Source organism: Epinephelus moara, chromosome 6 (assembly GCF_006386435.1).
Source record: "Epinephelus moara isolate mb chromosome 6, YSFRI_EMoa_1.0, whole genome shotgun sequence".
Taxonomy (NCBI): Eukaryota; Metazoa; Chordata; class Actinopteri; order Perciformes; family Serranidae; genus Epinephelus; species Epinephelus moara.
The window spans coordinates 26,818,485-26,843,559 of record NC_065511.1 but is presented as its reverse complement, the minus strand read 5'-3'; the positions used below and the strand labels follow the sequence as shown (position 1 = coordinate 26,843,559).

The following is a 25,075-nucleotide window of genomic DNA, read 5'->3' as shown; positions in this document are numbered from 1 at the left end:
TCAACTTCAAGGTACTTTTAGAAGCTGCAGTTTGTGATGCTGTCGAATTGTATCACTCTGTGCTGCATTTTTAATGCATGAAAAGTGCTATACAAATAAAGTTTGATTTGATTTGATTTGTTATACTGACAGGTGTTTCTTATTATTTTGTGCAATCCTTTTATATCAGTGGAGGTAGGCTCAATAACAAAAACACCTCTGTGTATAATGCAATACAATTTACAGTAACAGTATTACAGGCCTCCAAGATGATCAAGCTGAATCTACAAAAGCTGAACATTATTTATGCCTTTGTGAAGGTAAGATTTGTTACAGGACGGTTGTGTTAGACGCATTAGTTTGAGCTGGGTGTGCCTAATAAACTGGCAACTGAGTGCATGTCTTCAGTAGGAACAAGTGTCACAGACAGGGTGAAGAAGTTGGAAAAGTATTGAGAGTCTAAAATGTTGTTGGTTTTGGTCTTTTCATGAGATTTATTTAGACAAATAAAAAAAAATGGCTGCTTGTAAAATTAGAATCGATTTAGGCTTGAACATGATTTTTTTTCTGTCTCAGAGAAGTTTAAGGTAACCTGGTTATGCATCTGTCTCATTCCCATCCCGAACATTTCAAGTTCTCCCTCTGATAAATAAAAATGATCTCGTCTGACTAATACAAGCAGACCCAGCAGGGAGCCGTTGCTGCTCGTCACTGAGACGCTGACTATCTGGAGACAAACAGACTGAATGGGAATGAATACCAGCATGATCTGTGCTGTTCCTTTCACTCTTTGTTATCGTCTCCGTTTTGGCTTCTCTGGCGCGCACACACCCTCCCTGTCTCTCCAGACACGTCCAGTCTGTTGTGATAATGTGATATGACACAAAATGTCCAGACATGATGTGTGTCATCTTTCCCGCTCGACGGCGTGGCAATGACATTGTTCTGCCTTTCGTCGTGTTTGTGTAGCATGTAGACATGCTCATTTCTTCTTGCCAGTGTACTGGTTTAGGTTTCCGAGCAGATAGAACAGAAAATTATTTACCAGAGGATTAACTTAGAAACTTTTATTTGATACGAGTTTCTGCGACAACAATATTTTTCACATGAAGGCAGGATATCTTTATAGAATCAGAGTGTGGTATCTATCTAATGCTGCAATAAGCTGTCACATTGATAGACACACCATTAAGGAGATTATACCTGGCGGCTTGATTTGATCCAAAATGATGAATACTTGCGTGGTATACATGGCAATACAATTTCCTCTCGATGGAATCCACTGATGTCTGTGTTTTATCTTCTGAGGTGAGGGAAATGCCGACTTATTAGAGCGTGAAAAGGCAACAGCAGAGTGGTACGGGGTAATAACTTCCTTGTCCTTTAAAATGAGTCTGTCATAGCTATCTCCGAGAACCTGAAGCTGAGAACTTTGTTATGTTTGCCACCTTCATAACACTCCTGCATGCACCCAGACATGTGCAGCGTGTTCCCTGGGTAAAGACTTCAGTGTAACGCTGCTGTAGGATTATGTTGATTTTGTGTTGCAGATGTGCGAACGAGGCAGCGCTGCAAAAAAAGTGAACTTATAATTGGAACAAGTCACTTTTCTGACATCCCAAAATGCCCTAATAGAATAGAGGATGTCACAAAAGACGAATTATATTTTTACAAACAATTCTGTCCCAGTTAGTTTGTATTCTTAGCTTCAAAGCTCAGAAACTTGTAACCTGATCTACTTTTCGGAGCATTTTTGAATGTCATATAGAACAACAGTGATTTACTTTGATCTCTGCTCATGAAAGAGAGTACTGTACTGTGTTCTGGTGGGAAAGGAATAAAAGAGGAGAGATATTTCAGTGACTGGCGGCGACCATTCTTTAGTAAGTGTCTTACACGCTCCCGTTCTCTCAGCACTAACCCCACAGGGTGCTAATGAAATATCTATGTTCATCCAAATGTCTTTTCCAAGCCCCCTGGCCTATTCCGGCACGACATGTGTCAACATGTGACTTCACACTTCAGCTACAATGGCTGCCCCAGAAATTACAGCGGCTCAAATTGAATTGCTTTTTGCTTAGAAGTTGCCAAGGGAATGCAAGTGTTGAATTATTAATATGATCCAACGGAATTGGCGCTTTTTTTTTCTTGTTCTTTAATTTGTCTCAGTTACAAACAATAATTAATCTTCCCAAATAAGAAATTTGCACCTATAAAGATTCTTTCACATGAACATGATTAAGAAAGACGAAATATATCACGAGCTTGTAGTTTGTGCAGTGTAATTCATTATTATGTAGGCACAAAAATAATAACAATTTGTCAATTCTAAAAGGGTTTGCCAGCAGAAAAGCGACTCTGCCACCAGAGCCTTTTTACTTTCCATTTATTACACAGACACTGCTTCCAGACACTATGCTTAAATCTCCTGATTTGACATTGAAAACTACTGTGTTTCTCCTTCCTTTCACTCCATTTGGTCTTAATATAGCATCTCTTTAATCAGCAGCTGCGTCACTTTTCTTTTCATGTGAGGAGAAAGCATCCAGGAAGAATACTTCAAACAAGGATGCTCAGTGTTGGCAGACTAAATGAGAATCCATCCTTCATTACTGTTGTCTCCCAAAAGGACCTGATGGCCATTGACCTGGAGCCGTATCGCTTCTGCGGTGTCAACATGACCGGCTTCCGTATCCTTAACGTGGATAATCCCCAGGTTGCATCCATTGTGGAGAAATGGTCGATGGAAAGGCAGATACCGCCGAAACCCGACTCGGGCCTGCTGGAGGGCATCATGACGGTATGTTTTATTACTTCTGTGTTGTTCCATTTTAAAGTCAGTCACAAAAATGTCAATATAAAAGGGGCCACATCTATGTATCTGTCTGTCTTATCTATCTATCATGGCTTTAGCCCAGGGTAAGAGATGGTTTAAAGCTTAACAGCAGCCATAGCAAACTCTGTCACCTCAGAAATTACTATTACTATAGAGTAACCTCTTTATTAGGTACATATTCTGATGTACACTAGAGTTGCAACAATTAATCAATTAGTTATCCACTATTGTATCACTTGCCACTAATTTGATCATCGATTAATCGGTTTAAATGTGTTTTTTTTTTCTGGTTTCATTACTCCTCTATCAAAGTAAATTGAATATCTTTGGGTTCTGGACAAAACAAGATATTTAAGGACATCTTCTCAGGCACTGGGAAACACTAATCGACATTGGTTACCATTTTCTGACTTTTAAAGTCCAAACAACTGAGCGAAAAAGATAAATCGACAGTGAAAATAATCCTTAGTTGCAGCCCTAATGTACACAAACAGTCGACTCTTTCAGGCTCTGGCTTGAGTATGAATAACACATAAACACAGTATGAGGAAAGTCAACAGATCTAAGAGGTTCAGCTACAGTTCAGTTAAATGTTGAATGGGAAGGATGCATATTTTAAATGATTTTAAAAGTGCTATGACCATTAGTAGCATACTGAGTGGTTTTAGCTTCTTATAAACAACTATTGCCCTGGGATTGTGTGCACCCCAGTGTCTCCTATTTACTCATGGTTCTTGTGGGAAAACTGTCTTGTTGATTAGAGGGGTGAGAAGACAAAAATTAGCTATGCAAGCTATGTACGTAACAACTCAGCAAACCATACAGGATAGAAAGGGTATAAGAAAGGACAAACTATCTAGCATTACACCCACAGAGTACATTGTTCGCTCCCATTATCCAGGCAACAGTGAGCTAAAATCCCTAAACCTATATGAGTTAGGAGGGGAGAAAATGCCACCTCATCAGAAGAATTCCTGGTTCTGTTGTGGCATGTTGATGGCAGGGTCAGGTATTGGCAGGAATAGCACAAATCCACTGGGTTAGCTTTTACCTTTTCAACAGTACAGATGGGGGTGATATAATGCTGTGGAGAACATTCATTAAGCCCTTTCGCACCAATTATCCTTTGGATGTGCCTTTCCCCCTTCACATTGTTTCGGACCAGGTGCATCCCTTTACAGCCATTCTTTTTCAAATGGATAGTTCATAATGGATAATGCACCATTGTCTCAGTATGTTTCTAGGAAAATGATAGGGACTTTGGCTTACTGCAATGGCCCTCAGAGTCCAGATATCAAACTCAGCACAGCACGTTTGGGATGAGTGAGAGAGCAAGATGGTCATAGCATGAATGTGCTACCAACAAATCTGCAAAAATTTAATTATGCCATCAAGACAGAAAGATCTTTATGGAAGGCTTCCAGCCCTTGTTGAATCCATAGCCACAGGCTGCTCAGGCTGTTCTGATGGACAATTCAGACTGTTACAGATTGTGTAGCTACAGTAGTGTTGTCAATAAATGGATGTGAAGTCTGAAATAGAGTGTGATTATAGTGCAGGTGTTGATAAACAGAGGGGGCCTTTGTGACACACTGCCAGAAATTAATTGCTGATTGGTGGTGTACGTCTAACATGTCATACAGAAGGTCCTAAATATTGTCATTATTTACCTAGCAAATGAAAGGGGAGCTCATTTACTTGAATCTGTGTGTCTACTAATGTGCAGATCCCAATAATGGATGTCACAGTTTCATTACATGAATTAACAAATGCAGCAAATGTGCCAGAATTGATTACTTTTATATCTCTTTTCATTATTAGTGTCATTGTTTCTGAATAAACCATTTAAGGATCTGTTATTCAAATACAAAAGCACATTGTCCAACAGTATGCAGGAACTAAATATATAATTTATATTATTCAATTGACCTTCCGCTAAGCCCCGCCCCTTTGTGATGGTCCAACAGAGTAAGCATGGAGCCCACACTGTAACTAACTGCACTCCCTGAAGAAATATTATCATATTTTTGGAAAAATGAAACAGTGATTCCAGAGAGAAGCAGACAGAGGGGTCTACAGTCTGTGTTTGAAGGATATATCCAGGATGTCAAACTGACTCAGCAGCAACAACAGGTTAAAAAGACAAAGATAGTTAGAAGCTAAAGCCGAACTATAGGCTACAGATCACAGTGTAAAAGTGAACCACCACATCACTGCTGATTGCCACACAAGACAATGAATATACAGGGAAACTTTGCTGATATTGAACCAGCTGTGTGGCATTGCAGTGTGTGCAGATGAACAGTGTTTGGCTTCACCCCCAAGCCGAGGCAGGGATCTCCAGGGGAAGTCAAACAACGTTCATCTGCACATAATGTGATGACACACAGCTGGTTGAATATCAGCAAAGTTTCCCTGCTTCCCTTCACTGGTTCCTGTACAGCAGGGTCGGTCTTTTTTCACTGTTATAATCATTAAAAAGCAAAAGCAGCATGTGTATACATTCAGTAGGCTATATCTTCAGTAGCTAGCTACCTAACCCTACGTACACTTTTCAGGGTTTGATTTTGGTTCTGGAACAGGGAAGAAACGTATATCATTTTCCAACCTCTCCAGGTAACGAGTATCATTAATACACGACGTGCCCCAGGCACAACATTTAGCTCCAAATCCACAAAACCAGCCTGAAAATGAAGGAAATCTGAAACGATTGGAGCACAGCTGTGTTGTCAGACCCTGGTCTGTTCTGGCCCGATGCTATGTTATCATTGGCCATTCTGTGTCTGGGGGCGGGACTTAGCAAATGATTTATTGTATTCACCTTATTTTTCACAGAAACATGGAGGCAAAACAGAACGCAGCCAGCTTCCGTTTTTTTGTGCGACACTTCCAGTCCAGCACTCTTGACCACTGTGTAAATGGGAATCGCCTTGTTGTTTACCTTGCTGAGTTTAGCTATCACATTTTTCACGTCACTATATCACCGTTTAGACTAATCTGATGTTTGTAAAGTCTATAAACACAATGATTGAACAAACGTTACTATTTCTGTGTGTTTTGTAATTAACATGGTTATCGTAGATTAGCTGGGCTAACCGTTAGCTGTTAGCCGCTAGCTGTTAGCGGTGTCTGTAATAACTCAATAACTCAATATACGGTCCTTGAAAAAAAAACATTTCCAGCGGATGTCTTAGTTACAACATGATTGAGCTAAATGGAGTAGTTTCATGTCGTATCCGACAATGGGAGGCTTTTAACAGATGACGTCCTGATGTTAGCTTTGCTGCTAGTGCAGCCACTGATGCTTTCTAGACATCGTGATTTCCCAAAACTGAATAAATACCACACATAGCAAAACAAAACTGCTTTGCTCTAGCTCAATCATGTTGTAACGGCTGGATGGTTGATGCGTACATGCTGATTCGGGTGCTATCAGAGGGCCTTAGGTGATAATATACATTTAGCACCATAAAACCAGCCTGAAAATAAAGGAAATCTGAAATGATTGCATTACTGTCAATGGAGCACAGTTGTGTTGCTGTCGGAACCCTGGTCTGAGTCGGCCCGATGCTACTTTATGATTGACCAGTCTGTCTCCAGGGCGGGAGTTAGCCAAGGGTCAATTATGTGTGTATATTTTAGTAATAGGCATTTTAAGTAACTTCCATATTTGAATACTCGCAAATAAAAAGTCGAACATAAGAAAAGTAAATGTAAATTGGCCAACAACAGAAAACAAGTGCAATTTGAAATTCATTTATTGAACTCACACGCTTCTACTAGTCCATTAAACCATAAATTCAGAGTTAAAATTAAAAAAATAAGCAAACTTTGTGTCACTGTGTCTAACATAGGTTAGCCGCAGAGCTGAAGGACTGTCTCTGGAATCCTGAGCCGCTTTCCTTCCACTCAGTTCAACCTCAGCTCCATTAGCCTGAGCTAACAAAGCAGTAGCGTTGGGCAGCAATTACTCTACACCTTGAACAAATACTGACATCCCCATGAGTTCTCATGTACTTATGCCTATCACTGGTATATTTATAGTTTCATAATATAGTTACAGCATAAAAAAGTTGGCCTTCAAAGGGAGTCTATATCCTTGATGTCATAAAATGAAGGACTATCAGGTTATACATTATATAAATGATCAGAAAATGTAATGCCTGCATTAAAGTGCCTCAAAAAATGTAAGGAAAATGCATTAAATGCTTATGTTATGAGTGTCTAATGGATGATATGAGAAAAAAAGCCTTTGTTAGGACTCACTTGCATCTTTCCATATCTGTGTGAAGATAAGACTGATGGCGACCAAACTATTTATGTCTTTCCACAGGCATCAGCTGAATTAATGTTCACCCCTTATTCCAGACAGATGCGGCTCTGACCTATGATGCAGTCCACATTGTGTCCGTCTCGTACCAGCACGCTCCGCAGATGACGGTAAACTCGCTGCAGTGCCACCGCCACAAACCCTGGAGATTCGGAGGGCGCTTCATGAGCTTCATCAAAGAGGTGATGGGGCACCTTTGGCCTGTTGCTATTTGATTTAAGTGTTATTGATATTAGAGCATACTGATTGAGTGGTGAACATGACAATAAGAGTGGAGTGTGGACCATGTAGTCTTTCGGGACTTGGATATTTACCCAGCAAATCAATCATATCCACACACAAAGCAAACCAAGCCTTGATAGACACATCAAAGCAGTGTTGTTGTCAGCTTTATAAATTCCCTGTATTCATAACCTATTTTCCAGAAAGCACGTACTGTAACCTTTTGAAAGCACAACTAGTGTAATCGGCTCTTATTTAATCTAACATGAGAGTCTGACAGTGCCTCAGAATACACAAACAAGCCTGAGCAAAGTGGCAGATTAAGGGTGTGCAGAGATGCTACTATTTGTATCTTGATTTGTTCAAACAACAAAATCATTTGTATTTGTCCTGGCTGTGGATAATAAATGGTAGGAAATCCATTTGTTTTTCCCCTCTTATAATCACTGCAATTATTGGAAAATTAAAACATTAACCTCCCGGATCTGCTGTATTTCACACAGGCTTCGCCCTCTAACCAGGATCCCTCATCTGTGATAACTGCCCAATAAATTTGCATATACCCACAGAGCAATCAAAATGATGGCTACGGGGGGGGGCTGTCCGTATAAAAGGGCAGAGCTAAACCTCTTTCCTCATCCACTTAGCATTAGCAAACTGGCTGACAACTTCTGATCAGTACCCATGCCTTTGTTCAAAGATTTTCTCCATGCACAATCTGTCAGCGATTTACGCGCCTTAGTGCTAAGCATCCTGATGGCATTCACAATTTATTTTAAGCAACCTTTTTAGCTAGTTTGGGCCTGTTTTCTAGCCATGATCTCTTGAGCTTTATTATGACGTATGATTAAAGTGTGGCCGTACATCTACTGAGCTCTACTCACCTATCCACAGCATGACAGCATCCCTCTCCATCAATTTTTACAACACTGACGAACCAGAGTCAAAGTCAGAGTAGGGTGCCACTGTGGCTGACGGTGGCCACCTTTAGATGTCACAAAAAGCATAGTCACATCGTCATACTGTGCCATTCCCTGGCCTGCACTTGGGCTCTAATGAGCAAGGCAAGGAAGCGTAGTGAACATAGGGCTGGGCAATAAAATATCACATTATTTGTGACCAAGTTCCTCAATGCCGACTTTGTGAGACGATACTGCATGACGATATTGTAAGGTTAGGTATTGGTGCTTTCACACAAAATATTTACACAATGACATTTTTAATAAAAAACCAATGACTACGTGAAGAAAGACAAATAATAGAACAGCTAGAACAATCTGGTACGTTCAGAAAATGACATCACTTTACTGTAATGCAGCCTTTAAAACCACGAAAAGACAACACTTACCATATTACAATATCCAAATTCTAAGACATTATTACAGTGATATATTGCCCATCCCCAGGTGTACACAGAGAAGCGTGGACTGTGTGTGTGGCCCCTCATGTGGTCCTTTCACCTGACTACAGAGAAGTCAGGGTGACCCTGAACTCATGATATAATCTTAGTAGCCACTCCCCTTCCAATCTTGGGTACCCGCCGGATGTGGGAAGCTAAGTATGGGGTAACTGATGGCCTAGCTTGCATCCTAGTTCAGCGGTAAGCAGGAGCAGAATCAGGGCTCCGAAGGAGAAAAAAATATAACCTCTTGTTCCCCCTGAAGCCGCCGCTTTGACAGAAAGTGTGGGTGAGTGGGAGGTTTGAAATGGCCACCGCTTGTGGCTTCTCCAAGGATTTCCCTAACCAGCAGGCAGCGTCCTTGACAGAGCAAAGTCTGATCTTCCATAATGACACCAGGCTCTTTCTCTCCACTGGAATTCAAAGACAGGGACCGACCACTTTTTCTTAAACTGCAAAGATAGATGTGGTTAGGATAGATGTTTTAAACCCTCCTGGTCTTTCCCCTCCTTCTGTTTAAAAGCAAGTGACTTTCTTGAGGTCTGAGCATAGCACTAAAAAGGGGCCAGTGGGGATTTAAGACTGGTACTTGTGTGTTCAGTGCAGTGCACTAAGACCAGTGAGGTGTTGGCAAGTTTGCCCACAGCTATCTACTGTTTTATGAGTTGTGTGTCTTGTGACCTTCTGCTAAAGTACTCTCTCTTGGCCACTCAAGAGAGACAGGCTGACCTAAGTTTTGTCAGAATCAAAGGAGGTGGGTACAGTTATCATGCATGGGCCCTTAAGTCTGTAGAGGTGTGTAAGATATATAAACCTGTCCATTGTAAACATGGCTCTATGAATGCAGGTGGAGCTCTATAGCAGCTTATCCTTTCTGTTTCTTTAGTTTCTGAAGACAAAGGCCCAATCCCATCTCTCATTTTTACCCCTAACTCATGTTTGAGTGTCACCTTGCCCCTTCAGACAGAGTTACAAAGGGTAGTGGTTGAGATCTTCCCCTATGACAAGGGATAACCCTTCAAGACCTTCAAGTTTCGTGAAGGTAATAAAAGATTTGTTCGGCCAAAACAATCCTTCCATTTTCAGTCATTTAAGGGTCATTCTAACTAATAATCACATAAAATCTGTAATACTGTGATACCACAAAACCACAATATTTTCTGAGATGGTTATCGTACCGTGAAAATCTCATACAGCTGCAGTGCTCTATAGGCTAAAGTTAGCAACTCATGCTCCTACCTTGCCAGTCTGCACTGATATTACAGTAGCGGTAACAAGTGCAGCAACTCCGATGCTGGTCTTAGTTAAATTTCAGGTGTCATATGCCATCAAAGGGGGAATGCGCCATGAAAACAGGCACAAGTCAGCAATAAAAATGTGACGTTAGCCAGCTAGCTAGTTAGCTGCAGAGACATCAGCTACTACAACTGATTTTTTGTTGTTATGCTTGTTATAATGAAAAGGACCTTAAAACACTGAAACAACATTAAACTAAGATGACACAATGGTTAATGTAATTTCTAAATCTTCATTAAAGAAACTACATCAGTAGGTGTCACTGTTGTTTGTACAGCCATTTTGCCAATGATATCTGATAACACAGACCCCTCTTTCCCATCAAGGGAAGGGCACCTTACCCCTAGACATTAATACGCAAAACAGAGGGGTAAGGGCTAAGTGGTAGGGACAAGAGATGTATTGGTATTAAGCTTTAGTAAAAAAGGAAGAGGGTCAGAGGTCAGTTTAAGGAGGTGGTAGGGACAGGGCCCCTGGGGATTAATTGGAAGTACATGTAGTCTGATTTTCACTGTTTGGTTTGGCAAAAATAAGGGGTCATGCCTACAGCATAGAGCCCTGTTGTCTGTCTGTATTTTGAGAAATAGAGTTACAATGTGTAACCACATGTAACGATGCATCAACAATGAAAATGTTGTACTGCGTCATTACTGAGTGCTATGTTCGAAGCTAAGGATATGCAAATTGTGTCCTTCCACTCATGATGTGACTGGTTTCAGCCATTCCTATAAGACTTTATTGTGTAAAGTGTAAAATTATACTCTGCAGTCTGATGCCCTATTTATAATGCTTGTCAGCTACACATCCCCAACTGGCACAACATCCATGAATACTCTTGTTTGTGTCTGAGTTGTACCAACAATTCCTGCTTGTTTTCCAAATGTGCAAACCCAAAATGGCAAGGGCCTATACCATTACAATGCACAACAAACAATGCTGTGTGTGTGTGTGTGTGTGTTTGTGTGTGTGGTGCACAGGGTCAATTGAAACAGTGAGCATTGTTAGCTGTAACAACAAGCTGTACCATTAGCAGCTATGTCACTGACTTGCAGTGATCACAGCTAAAGCCAGTAAAACATTACATTGTCCTTACACAAACATACTGTAGTGTTTGGTTATAAAACCACACCGGCCTGATTTACACTCTCTTCTAGACAGGCGTCTGACATGTTCTGAAGGTCGAATTGGCCCTTCGGATGTGATGTGGCTGAGGCATTTATGTCACTCTCTGAATTAGAGCTGTTTGAACATGCCACCCACCTCGGTGGAGATAGGCCAGATGGAATGAGGTATGAGGGGGTTTGAAAGAGGAGAGTGCCACAAATTTCTCCTTGAAGCTTCGATCTTCTCAAAACAAATTCTGGCAAGCTACAAGGGAGACAAGTGAGAGCTATAGCCTGTAGGGCTGTGACAGTTTAGATTTTAAATATCAGAAAAGTGCCGCAACTCGACACACAAGGATTAATTACTCTATTGTACCAAGACTTAATAGAGATCTAGCTCCGGCATCACAGACTGTGACTGAATGAAAGAGACACAGATAGACAATTAAAAAACTGTTTTCACAGACGGATCACAACAGACAAAAGAGTAAATGAATAAGATAAAAAAATAAATCTTGGCATGAGATCTGAAAAAAAGAATTCCCCCACAGTTGCTGAGCATGCCATACTGTACAAGTGCCAAAACTAAACTGAAACACACAAGGAGACTTACTAACAGATACAGGTAAGAGTTGGCGCCATGATTGCTGCAAGTCTCCTACCTCCATTAGCACAAGTGTGACATCAACAAGTACGAAGCGGAGACTGTCGTGTGTTTGCTCATAAACACATCTGTGGAGGTGGCGGGTATCAGGGAATCATAATAGGGGGCAGTTATGTGTTTTTCCCCCTCATGGGGAATCAAGCAAAAGGAGATGGTTGTTAATTAACTCCGTAGTCTGGAGGGAAAACGCGTTGGAGGCGTTTGAGATGTAAAATGTAATTAAAAAAAGGAAATACAGCCTGTACAGTTTGTGTTTGTACTTTTGATCTGTGGGAGTGTGTGTGGGTTTCATTTTACTCTCACAGAAATATAGTGTGTCGCAGTGTGTGGTGGGTGTGCGTGTTTTGGTGACAGCCGTTGTACATTTCTCTCTGTTTACTTACTTATTACATTTGTCATGTTGTAAACTGTGCCAAATATATTTTTTTTATGTACATAAACAGACGGTGTGACAAAATATTGGGTGTATGATAGAATGCAATGTAAACTGCGGAACATTTGAATCAGCATCTCTTATACAGTCTGATTGGCCAACTATGAAGCAGTGTTTTCCACAAGTGCATGCAATGTCAAGCTCGGTAAAAATATTAGCCAGCCTGTAACTTAATTGGGTGATGAAGAAAGTACTCTCACATAAAAACACTTAAAAGTAAAGCTAGACTGTTTCTGCTACCGGACTAAAGAGTGAAAAAGTAGTTAATGGTTGATTTGGTCATTTATGATCACAGGTGGATTATTTTTCACGTCGGCTATTACACCGGGGATAAAATAAACTTTGTAGAATTACAATGCACCTAAAATCATCATACGTGTTTAGTGTTGTAAACGATCTCTCCGTTTGTTGGAAGCTCTGTTTTAAAACCAGAGTAGAAATAGAAAGCCTGAAACAATGAAATGATTCACGTGACACCAGAGACCTTTGTCCATGTCGGGATGTTTGTTTTTCCAGTGATTTGATTCGTCAGTGGTTGAGATCCAATCCAGACTGCTAGCCGAGCTATCGCTAATGTTAACTCAGCTAGTTTCTCTTATAACGTAAGATTCAGAGGTTCAATAAGTAAAATCCTTCATCTGGTCAAAAAATACAGCTAATTCAATCAGGAGAGACTCGTTCTGTAAAGAATATTTTTTTTACATGTGCACATACGTGAGAAATGACAAATGTGAAAAGTCTTTGGCAATTAGACCCCATTGTGGTGTCAGTAAAGGCGTAGTAGATTAGGGAACCACCCCCTAGGGAGTCTAGACGAAGATGAAGAGGTAGCTGAAGATCTGTACATGAAGAGGAATGGGCTTTTGATAAGCTTGTCCTGGGCGATGGATAAGGTGACTGGAGTTGAAATTCTGCTTAAAATGACAGCTGACAGGAGCAGAGAGTAGGACAGATTTAAAGTTTGGCAGCAGCGACATGAATGGCTGAAGGAGATCGTGGCAAAGTTTGACTGGCTAACCGGGAGAGGGAACACCCATAGTCAGCTGATTAGAGGAAGTGGTGGGAGTGGGATAGAGAGAGAAAAACATCTGGAAAACACTGATTATAAGCCTCCAAAAATATTACTGTATTGATTGCATTAGATTGTACAGGGGCTTTGACTTGTGTAAAGTATTCTACATTACCAAAATAATAGTGTAAAACTTGCTATATGAGTATAAATAAGTAGATATATTATCTTTCAGTCCCACTGGGATGGTTTGACGGGGAGGCTGTCGTTCAACAAGACAAGCGGTCTACGCACAGACTTCGACCTGGACATCATCAGTCTGAAGGAGGACGGACTCGAAAAGGTAAATTTTGCCTTTGTTTTTAATGCATTCTTAGCTGAGATGGAACAGTGATGTGTCGTCACATGCAGTGTGTATAAAAAGTGAAAAACGTCTGCGATTCCTTTACCATAAAAACAATTTAATGGATTATTGATTTCTCAAATACGTCTCCGATTTTCCTCTTGGTGTGGAACAGATAATGCAAATCTGACAGTATCATTTACCTCCTAACAAGGAAGCAAATTGGCTGTTTCAACATAAGCATAAGTTAGTGGATCATAAAGCAAATTGGATTAGGGTACACATTAGGGTGTTAATTGCAGCCGCTCTTAATGATAATTTGAGGTGATGCCCAAAATGGTGTTTGGTGGTAATGAGCTGTATAAACATGTTTTACAAAAAAAAAAAAAAAAAGGGAGAGAAAAACGAAGTAAAACGTTGGCAATGTAGAACTTATTTTATTATACTGGAAGGCAAAGTACCCTCTGGACTATAACAGCTTTTCTCTACTAGAGGGCTTTCATACATTATGAATACATCAAATACGGATAAGTCCCATTATGACTTCCTCAAGTACTCCCTAAAGGCTCAACACTATATAATAGCAGGGGCTTTTCAGCTTGTAACCCTTCTGTTCAAGAATAGAGCTTGTAACATTGCTGCTTTGAAATGATTCTTCGTCTCTTTTTCACTGGCATCTCGTCCTGCGTGCGGTCAATTAAGTTGAAGCACAGTCATCTTGCAAAAGTATTTGATGCCATATTAGCATCTTCTCATTGTGTCCCTGACAAATCCCACGCTCAAGCATGTTAGCATTGATCCAGCAGCGTGTTGCGGATTGCTGGATTTTTTTTTTTCCTTCTCATATATCCGTGGAATCGGCTTTAACTGTTTGAGCCGGTTAAGATGTGGACTTTTCTCAACTAATCCATTGTAATTGAATATTAGCCCAAGTTTGAGCTTGTGCTGGAATTATGAACAGGTTCTCAGAGTGCCACTTTCAGGCGACGCCAGGGTACTCAGGAGGGTGAAATAAACCCAACGCTCTCCGTGTGGTTGCATGAGTAAATAACTTTTGAATCAAGTCTTTTGCTAATCATGTTTAATGAATTGAGCTAATTGTAATTGGGTACAATTAGAAAGAATTTCGCAAAGCGGAAAGCATTCAACACAGATATTTTTAAATCTCTCTCCTGGAGTCCTCTTTGGTTGTGTGACAAGCTGTAACTAATGTGCTTTTCAAATTAGAGCATATGCCTCTCTCTGGATTAGGCAGGGAGGACATTAACAGACGTTTTTCATGGGGGCTGTATGTCTTTAAATGGATCCACCTCAAGCACAAACCCCAGTGAATATTAAAAGCTGGTGTCTGTAGTAATAGAGGGAAGCGGGAGGGATGGGAGGAGGGTTTGGTGGAGGGCTCGACTTGCAAACAGAGATTGTTACCGACAGCCACAGGACTATTTGTGCTAATGATATGTTCCAGAGTGTGTCTCTACAATATGCAGAGCTTTTTGCCTGCGGGCTTCTCGCATGTATAACTCCTTTTATTTGTTCAAATCTCTTGGCTTATCTCGCTGAGACTGCAGAGCAAAATTACTTTCACAGTGTAATCCAACCAGCAACCCCACGCTGCACCTTCATCCAAATTAAGTGTAACCTTTTTGCAATATTTGCTATTTTTCTTCAAGAATGTTCTATTTTAGTGCCATTGTTTAGCCTTATATTGGTCTTTCATGCACATTTACACTTGCTTGAGGCTCATATCAATATGCCAATAAAATATAATTAATAATTATTATTAAAATAGTATGTAAACACTGAAGTGTTAAAGAAAAGCTGCTCTTATATTTGGCATAGCTTAGTGTGAAGATAAGGGCAGGTCATACAGTCCTCTCACATCTGTTAAAAATGGTTTAACTATATTTTTGAGCATCAGACGAATTTCATTGCAATATGCAGTATTTCATTCATTACATTAAATATCTGTTAGTTATTTTTTGAATGCAATGATTCTTGAAGCTTTATCGCTGAAACCATTAGCACTTGTAGCTAATGCATGTGTGAGACACTGAATGCACGTTCTCTGCTTTAAACATTTGTCTCTACATTGCTAAACTAATTTGCCAATTGCCTCTCCACTTTGACACATGTGCAGCCAGGGGTTGGTGGTACTGTAATGCACGAGTAAAAAAAGTATAATTTTTAAGGAACGAGTACTTTTTGAGCCAGTAATCTATTTGAAGTACTTTTCGGACGGCCCCACGTCTCCACGTTAAACTAATCCCGTCCGAATAGGGCTTTAGCCAGTAATCTTTTTACTTCATTACATTTGCCATCTATACCTTCATTACAATGTGTCTGCGTTAAGTACAACCGAGTGTAGGAGGGAAGGCATGTGAGGAGCACCTAAATTGCAAACCAGGCGGGCCGCCACCTTATTTTAATCTAACTGTGCTGCACTATTAACATTAAAATTAAAACAATAAAAAAATACGCTTGTCCATTGGCCCATGCCAGACCCCGTCAAAAGATACTTGCCACCTGGCCGAACAACTTCTCTGGGGAAAACCCTGCATTGACGAAAGCTGCACATACTATAGATTAAAATGAGTTAGCTAGCTAACATTAGCTGTGTTCATTTTTCACGTGCAACATTAAGCCAACATTGCATGTGATGTGGATGAAGTCTAAGGGGTCGTACACATGCCGCGTCTGTAACAACGACTGGAAAATGCGAGGTCAGGCACTGGGTGCGGGGTCTGCCCATTTTTCCGACAGCCCATTGGTCCGACAGCCCATTGTTCCGACCATATTAAACCCATTGTTCCAAAGTCCCGTTGTTCCAAAATCATCATGATGCCCTGTGGTTAAGGTCTGGTTAGGTTTAGGCACAAAAACCACTTGGTTAGGGTTAGGAAAAGATCATGGTGTGGGTTAAAATGAAAAAGAAAGTGGCAAACACATAAGCCGTGAGCCTGCTCCGCCTCAAGCCTTTTCCAGCTGACCCAGAGCCGGTCACGGCGCACCATCAAGGCAGAAATACGCCCACCGGGAGCCGTTCAGCACCGCGGAGAGCTCCCCACACAACCCCGACCCCAGAGTTAATAACAGGAGGTTATGGTGTTTCACTCTCTCCTCTCTATGACACTTGTATCTCGACCAGTAGCCTACTTTTGTTGCGTTTCCTGATCCTCTATGGTACACAACAGTATAGCCTAGTATAATCACATATCGGAACAACGGGACGTCGGACTAATGGGAGGTCGGAACAATGCTACAGCACCCTGGGTGCTACTCTTGTGCCTTTTCTGTTTCACCTTTCAAGGCAGGTTGCACCTGAGGTTGCTAAGCAACCTTGACAAGCACTGTATCATAGCCTATTACCTGAAATCCTGAGTGTAGAGCTGATCTTCTTCCAGGCGCTGTTTCTGGGTGTTTAGGCCTATCGTCAGTCAGACAGATGAAAAGTTCTGGGTAGCTCTGCACTAACATGATCTTTTCCGTATTCCTTTTCCGTATTCATCAGACTGAATATTTACAGAAGATGGGAAAGATATCTGTCGGCTTCCCCGTCACATGACATGCGGTTATATGCTGCTGTGTTCCAAAAGTTGAACCCGGTTTATCTCAAATAGGTGCTCAGGAATGTGTGCATGCCGCAACGCCATTGCTCTGGTGCTTCAGCATGCCTGCCACGCATCTACATAAAAACAATGAATTTGAGGGTGCCAAAACATGCTATGTTTCCAGCCCCTTATGGCCACACCCAGAAAGAGGGCGAGATTTAACCTTTTTTCTCCCCGTATTCTTCTAACACAAAGGTTTTTCCTCTACTTTGTTTTTGTTGTCTGAGGGGTGTTAGAACGTTTAGGGAAACAAAAACCAACAACTTTTCCCCTTTATTTGTACTGATAGTGCACTATGTTTGGGACGTTCAGTGTTATGCTGGTTTGGTGTAAGCTGTGTAAGTTTTGTGGTTTGTATGTTGAATTTCACAAAAAACTGTGAGTTTGTTGTTTTAACATACATTTCATCAAATGATTCCAGTTTCTTTGCCCATCATGCTTTATTTCTTTCAAGACACACACCTAACGACCCCCAGCTCTCCAAAACACCCTGGCGAGCCTTTATAAAGGTGACTCAGCCAATCATCTAATGCTGCCAGAGATGTGTTCAACCTGGCACTAATGTGGGAGACTGGTTGGCGGGGGGAGTCTGTCGGGGTCACAGCCCACCAACAGACACAGAACACTTAGCTACACGCTTTTCATCTTCCGCAGGTGGGGAAGTGGAGTGCGTCGGGAGGTCTTAACATCACAGAAGTGCCGAAGCGAAAAGGGATGAACATCACTGACTCCCTGGCTAACCGCTCCCTCGTCGTCACCACCATCCTGGTAGGTCACCTGTGTAGCCTAGCGTAAAAGATACCCTACCCTTCATGTCTCCTCAGTTTCCCTTCCACATAATGCACTCAGATTCAAGCTTTTCAAAAAAGCTTTTTTTTTTTTTTTTAACTCTTTCCAGCATTCGCCACATTTTAGTCTGTATTTATCTTATTTATCTTTTCTTCAGTGACTGACACACAGGATATTTGCTAAATCTAAACATATAAATCATAGATTCCACATTAGGATACAATATTAAAACTGAGTGATCACCTAATCCCTCTGCCAAACAGAGATTGTCCAATCATAGCTTAACAACCGTAACTAGGCACAGCAGGCCTGTCAGGCTTCAGATTTCCCCACATATTGAAGCGGTGTGCACGGGGCTGTAGTCAGAGGGACACTCAGCATTCAAGGATCTTTGAAGGTGTCTTTTTTTTTTTTTTTTTTTNCTTAACAACCGTAACTAGGCACAGCAGGCCTGTCAGGCTTCAGATTTCCCCACATATTGAAGTGGTGTGCACGGGGCTGTAGTCAGAGGGACACTCAGCATTCAAGGATCTTTTTTTTTAGCTTTTCCAAAATGAAAGTACTAAAGTAAAAGTGCAAGGAATGGATTAAACAGTGTGTTAAACTGCTCTAACTTAAGATGCAAACATTACCATGCCTGGCTAGCTAGCTTACGTGTTTTCCCACTGAGGGGAAGCTGCTATCTAAGAGTGCAGGCTATTGTTAGTGGCCCTGTCCTGCTCTTTATTTGTGTTTGAGGAAGTGTGCACTCCAGGAACACCAAGCACTTTAACAGAAATAGCTTGAAGTTAGCCCAACTTCTTTGTTACTCCTCAAAACCATTTAGAACTTGCTTGCTTGGACAAAAAAGAGGGTTATGTCACATTCTGATCTTACATTTTTCTCCTGCCCACAGGACTAACTCCACATTACAATACAAAAACAGTGCTATTATTGTCTGTGATATTCAGATTTAGCCTCACTCTTTTAGCACAATCGTGTACATAGCCAGCTTTTGCATTTTAAAGATGATTTTTACAAGGTTCTTTTCAGCTGAAAACATTAAGACACTTTCAACCACTTAAAGGAGCAAATGTGAGCTTAATTAGCTAGCTACAGGAACTACAGCTCATAAAAGCCAGAGACTAAACCTCAGCTAGAAATGAGAAGGCTGCTTTTGTCTAAAATCAAAGGCTTGTTGTTTAAAAAATTGACTCAGAATTTATAATGTTGAATCTGCGGCCATGATTATAAACTGCATAAGTGGGCTATTTTAATTTAATTCAAGTGGTGTAAGAGAAAACTAGACCTCTGCACCTCCTCATGGCTCTATTTTTAAGACTTTAGAAAAGCTAGCCTGTGATGGGAGAGTTTGGCCAATCAGGTAATTTCAAAGAGAGCGTTCCTATTGGCTGTTTGACAGATGCAGACATGTGTGCACGTCCTTTCAGATGGTGAAGGCCTGATTCAATGACTGAGAATGCTGCAGGAAAAGTTGCTATTCCAGTACTGGCAACAACTGTCTTCACTGCAAAGCAACCAAAAAAAAGAAGATGCAATTATCAAAAAGAGACTGACAATAAACAAAATACAACGTGTTGGCGCCACATTTCAGAGGTGGAAGGAAAATGTCGCTAATAGTTTAGCCTTCTGCTAACTGAAACCAAAGGCTCACAGCTGCAGCTTCAAGTTCACATTTATGTAGCTAACGTTAGCGAGAGCCTTGAATCACAGTGGGTCCTCTGCCTCACTCCCCCCTGCTACAGACCACCTAGCCAGGAGGAAAGTGGGCAGCAGCTCCAGATACAGACCCCAAGCCAGTGACTAAAGCAACTCAGCCAGCACCTGCGGGCATGGACAGCCCTGACTCCCCGACTGTTGCTAAAGTTGCTACAGCCACTGACCAAAGGTCTTTCCCAAAGCTGCTGCCCGCTCTGCCCCAGTGAAGCAGTGGAGGGACTGCGGGATGTGGTAGCTAGCTAATTCTTGTCTCCGTTGTGGTCTGATAAACAGACAGAGAGTGCTACAGTGAAATACAATGTATTAAATCAAACTATGTGAAACATTAAATTACTTTGTAAAGCACGTGCATATGTCTGTACTCGTCTGATGGGAGGGGCTTGTCAGTTTTTTTGCCTTTTCCAAAAACTGCATACCCCAGCTTTAAATAAAAATGCCTGGAGCAAAAGAAACAAACAGCAAAACAAAGAAGGAAACAGTGAAACGGAATGAATTATTCCTGCGAACGTAATAATTACATGTGCAGATAGAGACAACTAGATGGTTCCTCCCCCAGCTACACATCGCATTCATTTGTGGATCCCTGGTTGTATGTACTTAACACTGTCAGAGGATGCTGGAGTCTTTGTGGAGCTATCAGGGAGGTGCTGACACAGAACCCTCCCCCACCCCCACCCCCACCCTTCGCTTGCACCTTTTCTGGACAGATATACAAGCTACAATGATAAACACTATCATTATGCCTATATTGGACCACAAGGCTGTAATTACGGCAAGTGAGGTCAAGGCAGGACATAATTAATGCCTATCAGGTGCCATCTATGTTAATTCTATCTGGAAGAGGAGAAACTGAGCAAGGATTTAAGTGGTGTAATGTTGAACTGCTGCACTACAAAGTGCCAGTATTGGCTGATTTCATGTTGTAGTTAGAGTGGTGTTAATGTGGACATATTTCTCACCAAGTAGTTTAAGTGTTTCACTTACATCTCAAGTTTCCTAAAATGTTTTGGGTCATTTTCGCCCTCAAAGTGCGTTTGAGCATCTCTGACATGTTTCTTGATTTGCTATTTCGTCGGGAATCATTAGCTCGAGATGATAAAATCGCCTACTTTCAGATTGCTGAAGAGAGCTTCAACTTTAATATCAATCTCCCCTCTAAGTGTAATGACATTGCATCAAACTGATTCCCAGTGATGCATGAACAAGACGTCTGACAGCTTTATAGTGATAACTTTGTCGAAGAGATTAAGGCACTTAATGTGTTTTCCCCCTTACATTAATTGTTTGCACTCCATTGCCTGTAATGTCTCTGCGCAAGCCCACCTCCCTCCTCGTTCTGTTATGCACGCCCATGCTGCGACTGTGAGGGGAGAACTGGTATAAACACTTTGATTTGAGTCCAAACCTTGGGGAATAACAAGAATGGGAAGGCTAGAAACAGATGGTAATGACTTTTTCCCTTAACATGCAAACTTTTTGATCAAGTTAATTGGACAACTTGAGCAAAGTTTGTGGCTAAGCACTTGCTCTCTAAACGCATTGTCATCAAGTATTCATAACTTATTATTTATTTAAGAGGCCGTCCTAATTGTGATGTCCAAGTGGCTTCATATTTTGATAGCAAACAATTAAAGATGTTCATCATTTACTGTACGTTTTCCCAGGCGCTTTTTATTTTGTGAGAATTTATGGAATAAATTATGCCCCTGCTTATTGTTCGTTTTACACTTCCCTTCGCAGGCATCTAACCTCAATAAACAGTCCGACTGTGTCCACACGCCACCAGCACATGATGTTTTATTTCATTGCCCCCACCTCCACCCTCATCACCTCCACTTTCCCCCGTGAAAAACAAATCCCTGAGGGAATAAAGAGTGCTGCGGCTGCCTATTTTCTCCTCTTTGACTGTATCTCTTTTTTTTTTACTTAGTGCCACACAAGCTACAGTGAAAAAAAAAAAGAAACACAAAGCAGGGGTCACCTTCACTGGAGAATCAATTACGCTGCTTCTGAGCTCAGTTTGTAAATCATACATCTGGCTATTGGAGGCAATAAATTGTATTACAGCCCTCACATAAATGGACCAACGTGTTTTGAAATGCACAGCGGGACACGCAAGTTTATCTGGCAGGGAAATGGTAACAGGCGCCAAATAAAGGAAATCATTTATTAGCTATTCTTTGTTAGTTTTTGTCACTGCAGGCATCAGCTCAGTCGTTCTCCCTTGGAGGTTGGTGTCAATTGATGAAGGCAACGTCGTGGGCATGTTCCATTTCACTGCGGCATTCTGTTCCTAATCAAGCTTTTATACGGCCCAAATTATGAGCAGCCAGGCAGGATATTACAGGCCAGTAAAGAGTGTCAGCTACCTGACCATAAAACGAACCGACCTGTGCACCAGCTATGTAGGTCAACGCACAGCAGTGTTGGGGAGACACTGGGTTTAGTTAGCTCAACACTGCAGGCACATTGATAGTATGAACAGGCCTTTTGTGTGCATTACCATCTCCAGCAAACGGAGGTCACAGCTTTGAAATTTACACAAGACACTTCATTTACATTACAGTCTCAAATTAGCCCGGGTCTCTTTTCCTTAATACATCAATGTAGGAAAAACCTCAGCGTCTTTCATATTTTAACACTCCCTGTATCCGCACGCTGAACTCGAGTCTGCTGTCACTGCCTGTTAAATGCAACAGCGACTCATCAGCTCAGATCACTTTGCCTCAATTAAGTGCATGTGCTGAGACAAATTGAAAAAGCTGACCTCACCACTGCTTTTCATTTGATCTTTTGGGTCTGTGCAGGAGGAGCCATACGTCATGCTTAAGAAGTCTGACAAGGCGCTGGTTGGGAACGACCGTTTCGAAGGATTCTGCATCGACTTGCTCAAAGAGCTGGCCAGCGTCCTGGGCTTCACGTACGAGATCCGCCTGGTGCCTGATGGGAGATACGGCTCTCAGGATGACAAGGGCCAGTGGAACGGCATGATCAGGGAACTTATAGAGCATGTAAGTTGTACTACATAGTGTCTGCTTCACTGTTTTTTCTTTAAAGGGATAGTTTGACAAGTTGGGAAATATGCTGATTTGGTTTCTTACCAAGCATCAGGTGAGAGGATTGACACCACTCCTATGTGTGTCCACTAAAAATGTTGTGTTCTGTTGTATCATGCATCTCAGAGAGCTTTCATGGACAGAACAAAAGGTAGCATATTTAATAACTCCTCCAGCTGACTTGCTCCAGGGCTACAATCTGTATCAGGGTTTTATAAAACGCCTGAGCATATTTTTATGACCCGAACATCATAATATGATCATGATATGAAAATAATCATTAAACATATGCTCCGTCTGGGAAGCACACTCCTTCATAGCCTACACATCAAATATGATAAGAGCACCTGATTTCTCCGCCGCCTTCAGGCGCAGTAAATGGCTTTAGCTTCCATAATTACTGCTCCCCCTGGTGGACAGATAAACCATAGCAACTGGTGTCCACAAGTGGTGCTTATTAGGGATGTTCCTAGCGACTATTTTTCCCGTCAACAAAACGAAAATTTTAATCAAGACTAGTTGACTAGTCTAAAAAGTCATCTTGCGTCCCTGCACGATGTATCCAGACTCAACATATTCCATTAACGTCCTGAAGCGTTGACCTTCAACAAAGGTGGAAGCATATCTTATGAGGTCATTGTCGTGATGAGCTGCGTTATCTTCTCAGACCGGGCGGGATCTCCGGGTGAGCTTTGTCACATTGGTCTGAGTGTGGCTAGCACCGCTAGCAGCAGCAGCTGTCGTTTCGTGCAGGTTGACATCCAAATGCTCGAGTCGAATGTGGTTGCGCATTGCTCCAGTCGAGAGATTATATGCAAGTTTTTTTTTCTGACATAGCCTAACTTATTTTCATTTCTATATAAAAGTACTGCCAAACCATGCTGGTTTTGTGAGAGAACATCTCTCCAATTTCCCATCGTTATGTTTTAAAACTTCAGTCTACTCGAGCATTACCGCGGTGAGGTGGGCTGCTGTCTGACGGCTCTGTAAAACCCACTAGTGGTGGGCGGCTGCATGACAGTTAAGCAGCCTTGTACATGAATAAAACACTACTTGGTTTAACCAACTAATATTTCTGGTGCCGACTAGTGAGGGGGCGGACGTTTAACCGTTTAGACAACTAATCGCACGCATCCCTAGTGCTTAGGAGTGTTACAAGTAGGCCCCAGCATTCACCTCGGATCTGTCAGGGCGAGATGGGCAGGCAAAGAATTGTTGGTTGGCAAAGGTTGTAAGCCCCCTCGTAAAACAGCTATTTTGCTTTTTGTTAGCATTTAATAAATGAGGTATTGAGGTATGTTTATTAGTGAGCTTTAGAGGTGCTGGTGGTTTTGTTATCATGCAGTAGGGCTGCACAAAATGCAAAAAAATTATATTGAGATTATTTTGAAAGATATTACAATTGCAATATGAGTTGCGATTTTAGTGGTAATGGTAATTTTTTGCATTTTATTTTCACTGAAAAATAAATTAAAATGATGATGATGTCATTTTTGTTGATGGTGTGTACCAAACAAACATGTTCTTGTACACCTGAGATATGATTTGCGGATTGGAGCATCTCTGAAGTGCCACAGTGCTTCATTTATAATAGTACGTTGTAACACAGTTTAATTATATCAAAAAATTGCAGCTCCTTTGATTTGGATATTGCACTTAGCCATGTTGCGATTTCATTAATATTTCAATTAATTATGCAGCCAGGCTAAGTGTTTCTGCTAGCCTTTATGCTAAGCTAAGCTACGCTAAGCTACGCGACTGGTAGCTCCAGCTACATCTTACAGACATGAGAGGTATCAATCATCTTGTCTTAACACTCAGCAAGAAAAGTAATGAGCACATTTACCAAAATGTTGAACTTTTCCTTTATTATCTGCTTCATCTCTAAATTTATGCCGCTCACTACGCTATAAAAATGTTTTACATCATCACGCAAACTTACAAAAGCATGCCATTGAAGTGAATCACAGGCTATGTCCTCTGTGTGGGCAGTGATACAGTTATGATTGACTACAAGTCAGGAGGAGCCTGCAAAGCTGTCAGTTACATTTATGGCACAATTATGTCAAGGTTGCCTAAAAGTTACAAGTGTGTCGACGCCATTCAGTGAGACAAACCACTTCCTTAAGCTGGATAAGCCAGAGATCCGGGATGAGCATGTGATACTGCATATATTGTAAGGATGCAGGAGGAGAAAACACCGGCAATCATCTGGCTGAGAGATAGCGGGCAATTGCAGCTGTCTGTGTCAAACTCAAAGCCTCAGCGGCCATGAAACAGCCTCACATC

At 41.4% G+C, this 25,075-nt stretch overlaps 1 protein-coding gene across 1 annotated transcript in view; it reads left to right on the top strand.

Annotated features, from left to right (window-relative positions):
• The window catches only part of grik3 (glutamate ionotropic receptor kainate type subunit 3), a 128,980-nt gene that overhangs the window by 77,771 nt on the left and 26,134 nt on the right, over positions 1-25,075 (top strand). Inside the window, exons 6-10 of the mRNA XM_050046087.1 lie at positions 2,609-2,779; positions 7,184-7,327; positions 13,507-13,614; positions 17,877-17,990; positions 22,538-22,741. Coding sequence (XP_049902044.1) covers positions 2,609-2,779; positions 7,184-7,327; positions 13,507-13,614; positions 17,877-17,990; positions 22,538-22,741 — 741 coding nt within the window. The remainder of the gene's footprint in view (positions 1-2,608; positions 2,780-7,183; positions 7,328-13,506; positions 13,615-17,876; positions 17,991-22,537; positions 22,742-25,075) is intronic.